Genomic DNA, 12,152 nt, shown 5'->3' on the forward strand with positions numbered 1-12,152 from the left:
CTTGATCACCAAAAAAATCAGAGAACCTGAAGCTGAGAACTCACTCCCATCCATATACAAGTTTTAGAGGTCGAACGCATCTCTACTTTCAAATATCTGGACATTTAGATGTTCAAGGACTTATCCTTGACCCTCAACAACTCCATTCAAGACACATCTGTGACTGTACTTCCTGAGAGAGCCTCCTGGTCCCCTCAGGTCCTGGTGAATTGTTGTCCCACTGAGAGCATATAAGAAGTGTCTGGTATGGTAACTGTTCAAAATCTGAACATAAAACACCCCAACAGGTGGTGAAAAACACCCCTCACACCTTTGGTGTTCAGCTACCTCCCATAGGAAACCATGTATTCCCAAAGACACCGCCCCAAACACAGACTTTTTCCTCCTTTCCCACCTGGAAAGCAATGCAGACTACTAAACAACTGCTTAGTTTCTGCAGCACAGTTTCCCTGGCTGAAATCCAACCTCAGACTGGGAACCATGACTGCACCACTAATCTGGACGAATCTCCATTTATATTCTATTATCTCTTCATATCACCCTGTTGGCAGTGAGTCCACATGCACCACAATTCATGGATCCCATGAGTACGAAATTACAGAGTAGTTGTATATTTTGCATGGCTTGCTGAGTTGTGGCTCTCTGTGGAACTTCTCTGAACCAGAGCAGCATGGCGTGTTAAAGATGTGAGACGGAACATATGAACTCATCCATGTGCCCTTCTGCTGTATTCTGTGATGTCCCTGTGGTCAGTGGTGGGGAGGCCTACAGTGCGAGAAGTCTGATGAAATATGACTGGAGAATGCACGGTGCTGCTGTCAGTCTGAAAACATTTCACCTCACCACCCTCGGTGGGAGTTAAAAGAAATAACATTAGGTTAACGTGACGCCGTGTTTTTTTGTGAGTGGGAGTGGGACCGCAGCGTTGCAGCTGCTGACCTGAAGCTGGACTGCCTCATGTGAGCTCAGGATGTTGCTCATTGGTTCAGGCATATGGGTGTCTTCTGTGCTTCCAAGTCCTAGACTCTGCTGCCAAAATGACAGGAATGTGAGGAACAGATCGTCTCCACCTTCAGGATATCTGGCTGACCTCATGTGACCCCCTGATTCGTGAATGCCATATTTTCTGAGGTTTATTGGCATTTCCTGATCCACTCACTATCTTGTATTTAATCCAGCTTCTCTATCAATCTCAGGGTATTATGTGTGTGTGTGTGTGTGTGTGTGTGTGTGTGTGTGTGTGTGTGTGTGTGTGTGTGTGTGTGTGTGTGTGTGTGTGTGTGTGTTGTCTGGCAGTCTGTCTTTGCCTGCTTCCTGGTGTTTTTGTATTGATGCACCATGTCAGAGGATGTTAGCTAAATGTATTGTGGCAGCGCTCGGGCAGGGGGTGGGGGGAGGTATCATTATCCGTCGCTTCGGTGCTCCCACCAAGGTGCAGCTCCTAGCGTGAGTGCTCAGCATGACTCCAGAGAGCAATACCAGAGTGTCTTTACTCACATGGCCTCGCCTTTATTAACGGGCTGACCTGGCTCCTGTCATATTAACCGTCATATCAGCATTCATCACTGTCTCAACTCCGCTGCACCGCAGACCCGAGTGGACAAATAAAATACAACAGACACACTGAAACCGAGAGCTGAATGTGTTGTGTGTTCGTGTGTTTGAGTGCTTGTATCCGTCTGTGTGTGAATGTGTGTGTTTTCTGTGGCCAGATGGCACCAGCTGGATTAACGGTGTGTGCGTTATCCCCAGAGGGTTGTGAACATGTAAAGAGAAGCAGGAAGAGGATCTGTCACCTGAACTCACCTGCTGCTGGTGATGTCATCTTTGCTTTACTGAACACTAGGCGGATCTTTAACTGTGTATTTTCCTCCTATAGATATAGGTTGTATTTTATATTTGCTGTCAGGTAAAGTTCTTTGTGGTCAGTAAAATTGACAGATTCCTCACAGCCTAAATTGTGAGGATTTGTTTAGTTGTTTTTGGTCTTATTGACAGTAAACTAAAGATCTTCAGGAACCCACGTGTTTGGTTGATCAAAACAAGCAATTTGCACTTTGAGAATTTGCGATGGGCCTTTTAAAAAAAAAAAAAAAGTTTACCTTTTATAGCTCAAATAATTACTTGAATAATCAAGAATGTAAATGGCATATAATTTCATCAGAAATAAAAATGATTATTTGATATTGTCACATTAAGCAGAGGGTTTTTTTTCTTGTCATTTTGTGCACAAATAAAAAAGAAAGTGAAAGAGATGAAATGTGACTCCCACCAAATGTGAATCCTGACGTCCCGAGTCTGTAGATATAAAGTCTGTGTGGTTTAAAATAGGTCATTGATGGCCCCTCAGTTTTTTCTGGATAATTAGTCAATGGAGCCATTATGTGAGTAACGTGCATTCATGAGTGAGTTCACACAAACATTAAGTGTGTGTGCTAAACAAAATATTTTATGTGTGGGTTTAAGCCATTTTAGGGAACATTAATATGAATATTTTGCCAGATTTTTGCCATGGTCATAATTTCAAATTGTCTCTGCTATTTGTTTTCACAGTTTTTACCATTGATAAGCCTTTCCCCCTCTGCCCCCCCCCCCCACCCCCACCCCCTCCCTCCATTTCTCTGGGGTCTGGGCGGGATCCCCCTGCAGCAGATGGATTCGCTGTAAGACAGAGAGAGGCAGAGTAGAAAAAAAAATGTGAAAAATGAAAAGGGAGGCATAAACAGACAGTGTTCCTTTAAACAAGACTGTGTTTGTATCCACAAGCCTGTGATTTTATGTCTGTCCATGTGTCACTCCTAAAAGCCTGAATATATCTGAGGGTAAAACACAAGTCCTCTGAGCTACAGACTCCACCTATATCTGAATATTCAGTAGGGGCTGGTGGAACAAAGCGCAGCAGCAGCAGGGTGTGGTTTCAGTGAAGAGGAAACAAAAGGAAAGAACCTTACAGCTGCAAGAAAGTTTAAAATTCACTTTACTGACAAACTGTTCCCGCTATTTAGTCTCTAATTTTTCAATGGCACTTTGCATTTTGGCATTGTTAGATGCATTTTAATTTGTTCAATAATTTCTGTCTAATTAATTCAACTGAGACATTTTTTTTATTTATTGGGATATAATAGTAGTGCTGCAACTTAATATTTTCATTCTCATTAATTATTAGCTTATTATTATTAATCAATTGTTTGATTTATAAAATAGCAGAAAATTATGAAAAGAACATTCACAATCAACAAATTGGTTGTTTTATTTGTTAAAATCTAAAACTATATTCAGTTTGTTATTAGAAATGACTAAAAAAAAGTGGTGAATCTTCACAACTAATCAATTAGTTAGTCAACTAAATGTTCCAGCTTTATTTATCTTGAATTCTTATTTCATTGTGTATTTTATTTTCTATTAAATCCTTGAAATTTTTACTTGTGTAGACTGTCTTGCACACATATTCACAAGGAAGATAAAAGAATATAATAAAAAAAAATAAAGATACCAGCAGAAACAACTCACTCAGAAGCTTCAATAGCTTCATCATAGATTTCAAGAAAGAAAAAAAGTTATTTTTTTATCAACAGAATAGTTTAAATTCACAGACGTTTTTCGTGTTTTCTTTTATTTCCCAGCCTCGTGGCCACCAGCGTTTCTTCCTAGTGTCAACACCAGACTCCATTTGGAGAGGATTGATCTGTCTCAGCGAACAACTTAGCTAATCAATCGTGAATCACATGCTATTGTAAGTGGCATGAAATAAGTCTCTAGCCATCATTACACCACTCGAATCATTAACATTGATGAAGCTCTGTCTTCTTGTGGAACAAGCGTTGCGATAATCGTCGAATGGCTGCAGTGCACTGACTGCAATCCACATTAAAGTGGAAGTTATTTAATTATATTTACATTGTGGTCAAAATATCATTAACAGTTTTGACTACAAATTCAAATTCACAGATTCAAGCTGTGATTTCATTTAGTTTTTGGAGGTTGGGAACACAGTGTTACACTGCTGGGTCTGGGTAGTCTGGCTGTTGTTGTAATTTGTTGGTTGCACCATGTGGGACAGAGCCACTGCTCATACAGGAAAGCTGGTCCAGTATGTCTGATTGTAGTAATGGACACTTCCACAGCATTACTGCATCTCACAGGGCTCGTAGGGATTGAACTGGAAATAGCAAACATGTCTGTGTCTAGACCTTATCTGCTCCCATCTTCAGTTTTCTTTCATTCGCAGGATGTTGTTCAGTCAGAGAATTATTTGGAAACATCTTATTAAAGAGATGAATAAGTATTGATGAGAATACTGTGGCTGTGAGGACGGAGTTCAGTGACTTGTCTTACAGGAATGTAACCGGCAATGAAACCAAGACCACAGTTGGGCAAAACAGAGGAATGTGAAACCTCTTTTGATGCTGAAAACTCCACCTCAGTTTCTTCTCAGCGTCTCTGATGTTTTGGGCTTGAAAAAGTCCCTGAAGCTCGCTCTGTGAAATCTGAACAGCATGTTATTTAAAGAAGATCGTAGTGTGATATAGAGACAAACACATAGCATATGTACACACGCAAGAAAATATCAACATAGAATCTTTCTCTCTTGTGTTTTGTGACATGAGGGTGCTTCCCAACTACACAGCTCATTGTGTTTGGCTGCGGCCATATTGACTTTCCTCCTTTGAAATCAAGAGTGTAATCTTGTCTTCCCGCTGCTTCTCGTACTTGTTTGTTAACCTGTGTTAACTTTGCTCTCCTCAATGTCACTTTGAACTTGTGCTTTGGGAATGTAAGGAATGCAAACACAGGCGGTGGACGTGTTGCAGGTTTCTGTAGTTTGTTTTAGTCAGTGTTGGACAAGAAATCTTGTCATCAGTGTCAAAATAAAGTGAAATCAGACCTGGCAGGTGGCTGATATTTAATATTTTGCAGCAAATGTTAATTGATTAACTAAGCAGATGAGGAGTTGAAAACGTAATTGTCTTTTTTTCTCTTTTAATATATATGAAAACATAAAATATACAGTCTGATTATAAAATACACTGCAGGGACCTAATAAAAGCAGACAGGTTTTTTTTTCTCTTTAATTCACAAGCAATAAAAAAAAAAAAGAAAAGCTTATTCAGTTTAACACACTCATAACTGGTTTTACGGTGACATATATCGACTGATGTTTGCAAACTGACTGTGTAAGTGACATTACAACTCTTCTCTACTTGCCCTCCTGTCAGTTTTTACCATTAATCCATAAGTGCCACTTGCAGCCGCAGCGGTTGCTGTCGAGTTAAAGTGACTTAGTTTAATGATCACTCTTCATGAGAAGGATCCAATAGATGCGTTTAAAATTCTAAACACTTAACGTCATGCTGTTCACATCCAATATGTAATGTTTCTTATTTGTAGTTGCAAATCTTATTTATTTTACAATCTCACTAATAATCAAATAAAAAAAAACATATTTGGTATGACAGCATTTACAGCAGTAATCCACTAGAGCCAGGTCTTACAAATGGCATCAACTATATTACATGTCTGATGTAATTGAACATAAAATGATAATGCTGATTAAGGATGCATTACGAGTGAAAAGCTTGCTTAATTTATTAGTCACTTAGGCCCTTTAGTGAATTTCAATTTCCTAGAGGAGTGAGTGGTGTTAAAGCCGAATGTTTATGGACATCTGGCTGTCAATCAGCAGGCTTCTGCTCGATGATGACATCACCGCACGTGCTGCTTTTCTCCTCCCAGGTCTTCACCCTTTTACAAACCCTAATACCACAAAAACATGCAGCAACCCACAGTGACTGCGTTCTTATTGTGCTCCTGTCTCCACATATGCTCATTCTCTCACTTACTGTACAAGGTCTTTTCAACATTTTTACTCAGACTCACTTTAGTTAATGCACTGCATTAAGATGAAAGATAAAAAAAAAATTAAAAAAAATCACACGATGCAGTCATTATTTACCACATTCAGTTTTTCAGCAAAGCAAACCTTGTGAGAGCTTTATAATATCTATAATTAGAGTATAAGACAAAGATGCACTCTAACAGAAAGAATGTTTTGCAGACTTTTATTGTTATGTAGCTGACTCATACATTAATCTATTGAATTATATGCCCTATAAAAATGTCACATTGAGATAACAGCGCGAGAAGAAGAGTTTGCATAACACATTGTAGCTTGGTGCAGGGGGTGTCTTTTGATTTGAGAACAATAAAGAGTAAATTAACATCTTGAGAATTTCTGATAACCCCACAATCATTATTTAAATGTGACACTGACAGTTCATCTTCATCTGATGCTGTTGTTCCCCTCAGCTTGAGAAGGCGTTTTAGTGTCCCTTAGTTCATTGTTTTGTTTTCACAGCCGGCAACTGTTCATCCAGCTTCATTTTTTTTAATTTTTTTATTTTATTTGTTGGTTTGTTCAGATACAAAAATAAGGATCTTTTAAGTCCACTGTATGCATCCTACCCAGCAGCAAACGACAGCTAGTTACTTGCTAACTTGTGCATTTTGTAGTGATAATAGTTCCAAATTTTGTGAAAATTATGAGATTTCAGTCAAAAAACTGCCCACTGACCCCCACCCCACTGCTACAGCCCCTCAGCCCTACTGAAACCAGGGGAAACCGTGAATAAAGAGCTAAAATGAAAGTTTTGGACTATGTGGTGTCCAGAATCGAGACATGTTGCTCCATGTCTGCTGGACAATATTTATGTATGAGACATTTATATATCAATCCTGTGTTTACGGCCTGTTCTGCTGCCACCAAGTGGCCAAAAAGTCTTTTGAATGTGTACATAATACTTTGAAAGGCTACATTCCAACATATTTGTCCATTACTGAAAGTTTTCAGTCTATCAGCAGATCCCACAGAGCCTGAGCAGCCAATCTGTGCTGAGTCAGCAGTTCTCTGAAACCCGATGTCTGCTCCCAACTGGGCCAGGAAAGTCATCAGTAATGCACTGTGACGACGCCACAACCTCAGCTTCCTGTCCATCAGTATTGATCTGGACACGGCTTCCCATTAAGTGACCAAAAGGAGTTCTGATAGCCAGAAAGTCTGCGAGACTCTCTGTAGGTCTCTGACGGTTTATCAGACTGTTTCTCTGTTTATTTTCCTTCATTTTTCACCCACTAAAATCTTCTATTCCTCATCGCATGAATGACACTTGATGAAAAAGGTCCAGACATGAGTTATAAACAGGGGCTCTTTTACCAGCCAGGAATGTCGGCAGCAGGCACAGACAGGCACAAATCAGGGTTTTAATCTGTCATTGTGTACCTCAGTTAGTCCTGTAGGATCTGCCGTTCACCAATGCATGCAGTGAAAGACAGATGTTGTGCCAGGAGTTTGATTAACATCTTTAACGTGTCTACCCATTGACTTCTGCTTAAGTGTTGTTCAAACCCTGAAGTCATCTTTGTGAGCCGTGTTCATGAAAGTGTTTCTGAGGTAATTGGTTGTGTAAACAAAGTTACTGTCAGTTCACCTAGCCCAGGGGTGTCAAACATACGGCCTGCAGGCCAAATCTGGCCCGCCAGGGGGTCCAGCTCGGCCCGCCGGATGACTTTGCTAAGTGTGAAAATTACAGAAAGACATAAATTGCATTTCTATGAGAATATGGAGGTTTACGAGTACAAACGTTTTGTACGTTTTTTTTTTAATCGATCCAGTAATTGCTTCAAAAACAGCGTAAATGCGACGTCTGCTCCGGAGGCAGCAGCGCTCGCTGCTCGCTTTGTGACGCGTTTGACGTCAAACACGTCACAAAGCGAGGGAATCTGCAGACGAGAGCCGGGGCAGATAAACAGTCGGCTGATGTCTGAGTTTTTGGTCTTTATGTTTCCAGTTTATTGTAGAAAGACCTTAAAATAGGGTTTATCATCCAAAAACCTTCATCAATGATTTCGTTATGTATGCGTTATTATGCTATGATTTTATTGGTCTGGCCCACTTGAGATCAAAGTGGGCAGTATGTGGCCCCTTAACTAAAACGAGTTTGACACCCCTGACCTAGATGGTGATGTGTTATAGTTGTGAAAGAATTTGTCAGTTAATTGATTACTTGATCAGCACAGTTTATGGTTTATGGTTGGCTCATGAACCCCCGTGGCCACCAAAACTTCTTGTCAGCACAAAATTAACCAAAGGTAATTTTACTATGTGCAATGTTTACACTAATCATGAGATAATATGTCATATGTATAATAATGGTAAATTACCACATTACCACTCGCCACACTATTTGTAAATCCTAAATTTTCATTTATCAAATAAATGAAATGTCAAATGTTAACGGGTCCTAAAGATTTGTGAATATTGGATGCTTTTCTGTTTTACTGTAACTTAAACATCTTTAGGTTTTTGACTTTTAGTCAGACAAAACAAGCAATTTTAAAATGACATTTGAGATTGTAGTGGATGATCTTCTTTTTACTATTTTCTTATATTGCATCAACTGAATAAGTAATTCACAAATCAAAAACTAATGACAGATCAAATGATAATGAAAATAATGCTGTATATTGTCTATTTGACTGCTGATGTCTGTCCTCACTTTTGTTTGATTTGATTCATCCACTTTAATTTAATTCACACACTGAAAGCACCACGTCGTTTCAGACAGAAGGCAGTGAGCATGAAATACAAGACACTTTTCAGTAGGCTAATAAAGTCAAATGTGACACACCAAACCACAGTGTTTACGCCCTGCCAGCTCATATTTATTCTGACATTCAACACTGAGCATAGAACAATGCTTGAACTGAATATTGTTCCATTTGATTTCTGTAGAAACTGTCCTTTTCTTGCTCAAACAAACCAAAAGCAGCGCCAAAAAATGAGTGTGTTTTGTGTGTCAGGGTTCACATTTCTGATTTTTTTTTTTTTTAAAAAGAAGTTTTAATCTAATTCAGACACTGACATAAAATCACGTGTTGTTGCAGGTGATCTGTCTACAGAGGGAGGAGGTGAACAGAGAGACGGTGTGCCCGATGCACCCCAGCAGCATCCATGGAGTGGAAGACATGTCCACACTGGCCGAGCTGCATGAAGCCGCCATCATGCACAACCTCTTTCAGCGCTACCAGAAAGACAACATCTATGTAAGTCTTAATACGTGAGCACATTAGTCTGTACTGTCCCACCATGACTTAGTGTTTTTCTTTTTTTTCCTGAAACTGTTAATGATAGAGAGAAATTTCAAAGCAGAACAATCATGAACATGGAAGTTTAGTATTTAGTGTAATTCTTTGACATAAAGCAACACAAGACAAAAACAAAATGTGATGTGTTTTCAGTAAGAAGCATTACTTCCTCGTGACTGGGAAAAAAAAAACCTTCAAGCTGTTGCTATTTCTCTACAATTACTAGTGTTCCCTCTCTCTCCGCCAAACCCAAATACTACATACACATATTAATAAAGCAATATTAAACAGCTCTTTGTTGTTTTCTCTGGAAAATAGTCAGACTCTTAAACAGAAACAAACAAATCATATTAAAAATGGTAAATCACACCTAGAATACAAATAAACCCTGAAATAAAGTGAGCCTCTGTGAGAGTATTCAGTACTGGATTCCTTTGTTTGTTTCACCTGGTCTCCCTCACAAGATTGCTTTTGCAGTAAAGCGCTGAGGCTCCACTGAAACACTATCCAGGCTTTATTAAAATAATCACTGCCCCGAGACACATGGTAACCATGTCTTTGGAAATTCCATCTCCTAATCTCATCTCAAAGCTTCGGCCCAGTCTGTCTGCATGGCATCACTGAATGATATCTTTGTGGAATGATGACCCACAAACACACTTTTGTGAGGCACTTTTCCCTAAAGCGCATTACCCGAGCAAGACCAATGGATCCTAAAATATTACTGCAAACTAGGCCGTAGCAGTAGTGTAAGAGTATTACCGGGTACAGGTACCGTGACAAAGGAAGGCACCGGGTGAATCTATTGAAGTGATAGTGTTAGGTAATTATACTGTAAAGGTTGCATTGAAGTTCAAAGTGTAATAGTTGCAAATTTCAGTGTAAAATACCCCAAAAAATGTTGTTATACAATGCGTGGTCTGACATCTTTCACCAAGTATCTTCTGTGTCTTCTCTTAGTTTACTCTCCTCACTCATAATATTCATTTCCCACAGAACAACATAGGTTCGATCCTGGCAGCTGTAAATCCCTATAAGCAGATAGCTGGCCTGTACGACGGCACTGCAGTCGATTTGTATAGCAAACACCAGATGGGGGAGCTGCCTCCTCATATCTTCGCTGTGGCCAACGAGTGTTACCGCTGCCTGTGGAAGAGACACGACAGCCAGTGTGTTCTCATCAGGTGAGGACTTCTTTCCAAAATACAGAATCCACTTTTAACAAAAAAAATTAATGCATGAGTCCTCTTTGAAACTTTGCTGTAAATCTAGTTCTGGTTCTGATATATTTTCTTTAAAATGAAATTAATATGGCATTTACCCCCTAAAATTCTATGTCTAGACATACAGTAGTTGAAATGAGTTCGATAGATCCATTCATGTATCTACTTTTCCTTGTGTCTTTGCGCCTTCAGTGGGGAAAGTGGTGCTGGGAAGACGGAGAGCACCAAGCTGCTGCTCAAGTTCCTCTCAGTGATGAGTCAAAACTCTGCAGGTACTCCTCCGTCAGAGAGGACCACCAGGGTGGAGCAGGCCCTCGTCCAGAGCAGGTACTGTGTGACCAACCATCCTCGGACCCAAGTTTCAGAGGTCCTATTTAAGATTTGATACCGATTATGTTTTGCCTTTTTTTTTTTTTTTTTTTTAAAGATCAACAGCAATAAACGTGTTTTCTTTGGGATTAGTTTTGGTATTTTGCACGTGAATATGTTTTGGTTGAATCTTGAGTCATAAAGATTTTTAAGGTGTATTTTGTAGTAGACATGTTTTTTTATATTTATTGTTGATATGGTTTCTCCAGGAGCATGTTGTTTTAATTCTTTCCCTGTCTTCTCCTAACAATCTTTGTTTTAAATCAGCTCAACTCAGCACCTTGTTATTTGGGTTCTTCTTGATCTCATTGCAATGATTAACAGTCTCCACCAAAATTGGATTATTTGCACAGGGGGGGTCATCACAAATCTTCCAATCGAAAACCACATAATTTAAGGAATTAACTCAACGCGTTTATTCAGTTAGGGGCTCATTGTAACAACGTACAATACTGATGAATGGTAGGGAATCCGTGGTGCGGTGAATTTCACTGAAATATCTCAAATATTTTAGACATCGTTAGCACCGTAGTTTCATCGAGGCTGCAAGTAATGTTACGAAATGTTTCACCTGCATCTGGATCTTGATCAGCATCAAAGTAGAGACAGTAATGTGCAGCCACAGGACACATTTTAAACGCTTCTATGGTCGTAGTGGATTTGTGGATTTGGTTTTGGCTATTCATCCCTCTTCTGTCTGCAGTCCCATCATGGAAGCGTTTGGTAATGCTAAGACGGTCTACAACAATAACTCCAGTCGCTTCGGGAAGTTTATACAGCTCCACTTTTCCCAGAACGGAAACATCCAGGGAGGCTGCATCATTGATTGTATCCTTCATAAATGTACTCACACCTGCTGTAAAAAAACATTGATATTTTTATGGTTTTGTACAGATGATTTATTCACTGTGATTTTTCAGTGTTCTCCTTGACTGTCAATATTAGATTTGCTGGAAAAAGTAAGTTTTTGTTGTTTTAAAAGTTGAATATTAACAAAGTTCCTTACTAATTGACACAAACATTTAATAGAGACATTTTCAAGACCCACTCAGTTATGAAATCCTTGTCACATTTTTTCTTCTAACCATCCTCTCTTTTAAAGAACCGTGTGGTTCGACAGAATCCTGGCGAGAGAAACTACCACATCTTCTACGCGCTGTTAGCAGGAGCAGACAAAGACCACAGAGGTTGGTTTACTTTTTTGGGTTTATTTTGTGAGCAGTTAAAGTTAACATAGTAAAAGTTTTTCCTGAATGCTACAGTAATGCTTTAACCAACACCAGCCCCCTTTTTAGTGATTGCCAGTCACGAACGTGTCAAAATTCCAACAATTTCTACTGTCATGCAGTTAAGCTGTAAATAATAAAACCCTCCACAAGTACTGTGCAGAAAATTAATCCAATAAAAAAACCAAATCCT

General features: G+C 39.4%; 1 protein-coding gene across 1 annotated transcript in view; it reads left to right on the plus strand.

Moving 5' to 3' along the window:
* The window catches only part of myo10l3 (myosin X, like 3), a 70,400-nt gene that overhangs the window by 28,122 nt on the left and 30,126 nt on the right, over positions 1 to 12,152 (plus strand). Inside the window, 6 exon segments of the mRNA XM_069698628.1 lie at positions 8,941 to 9,099; positions 10,138 to 10,325; positions 10,557 to 10,691; positions 11,437 to 11,561; positions 11,679 to 11,692; positions 11,836 to 11,920. Coding sequence (XP_069554729.1) covers positions 8,941 to 9,099; positions 10,138 to 10,325; positions 10,557 to 10,691; positions 11,437 to 11,561; positions 11,679 to 11,692; positions 11,836 to 11,920 — 706 coding nt within the window.

This window comes from Brachyistius frenatus, unplaced genomic scaffold, assembly GCF_029030835.1.
Source record: "Brachyistius frenatus isolate BFR_SWC_R1_liver_20210118 unplaced genomic scaffold, ASM2903083v1 Contig_27, whole genome shotgun sequence".
Lineage (NCBI taxonomy): Eukaryota > Metazoa > Chordata > Actinopteri > Embiotocidae > Brachyistius > Brachyistius frenatus.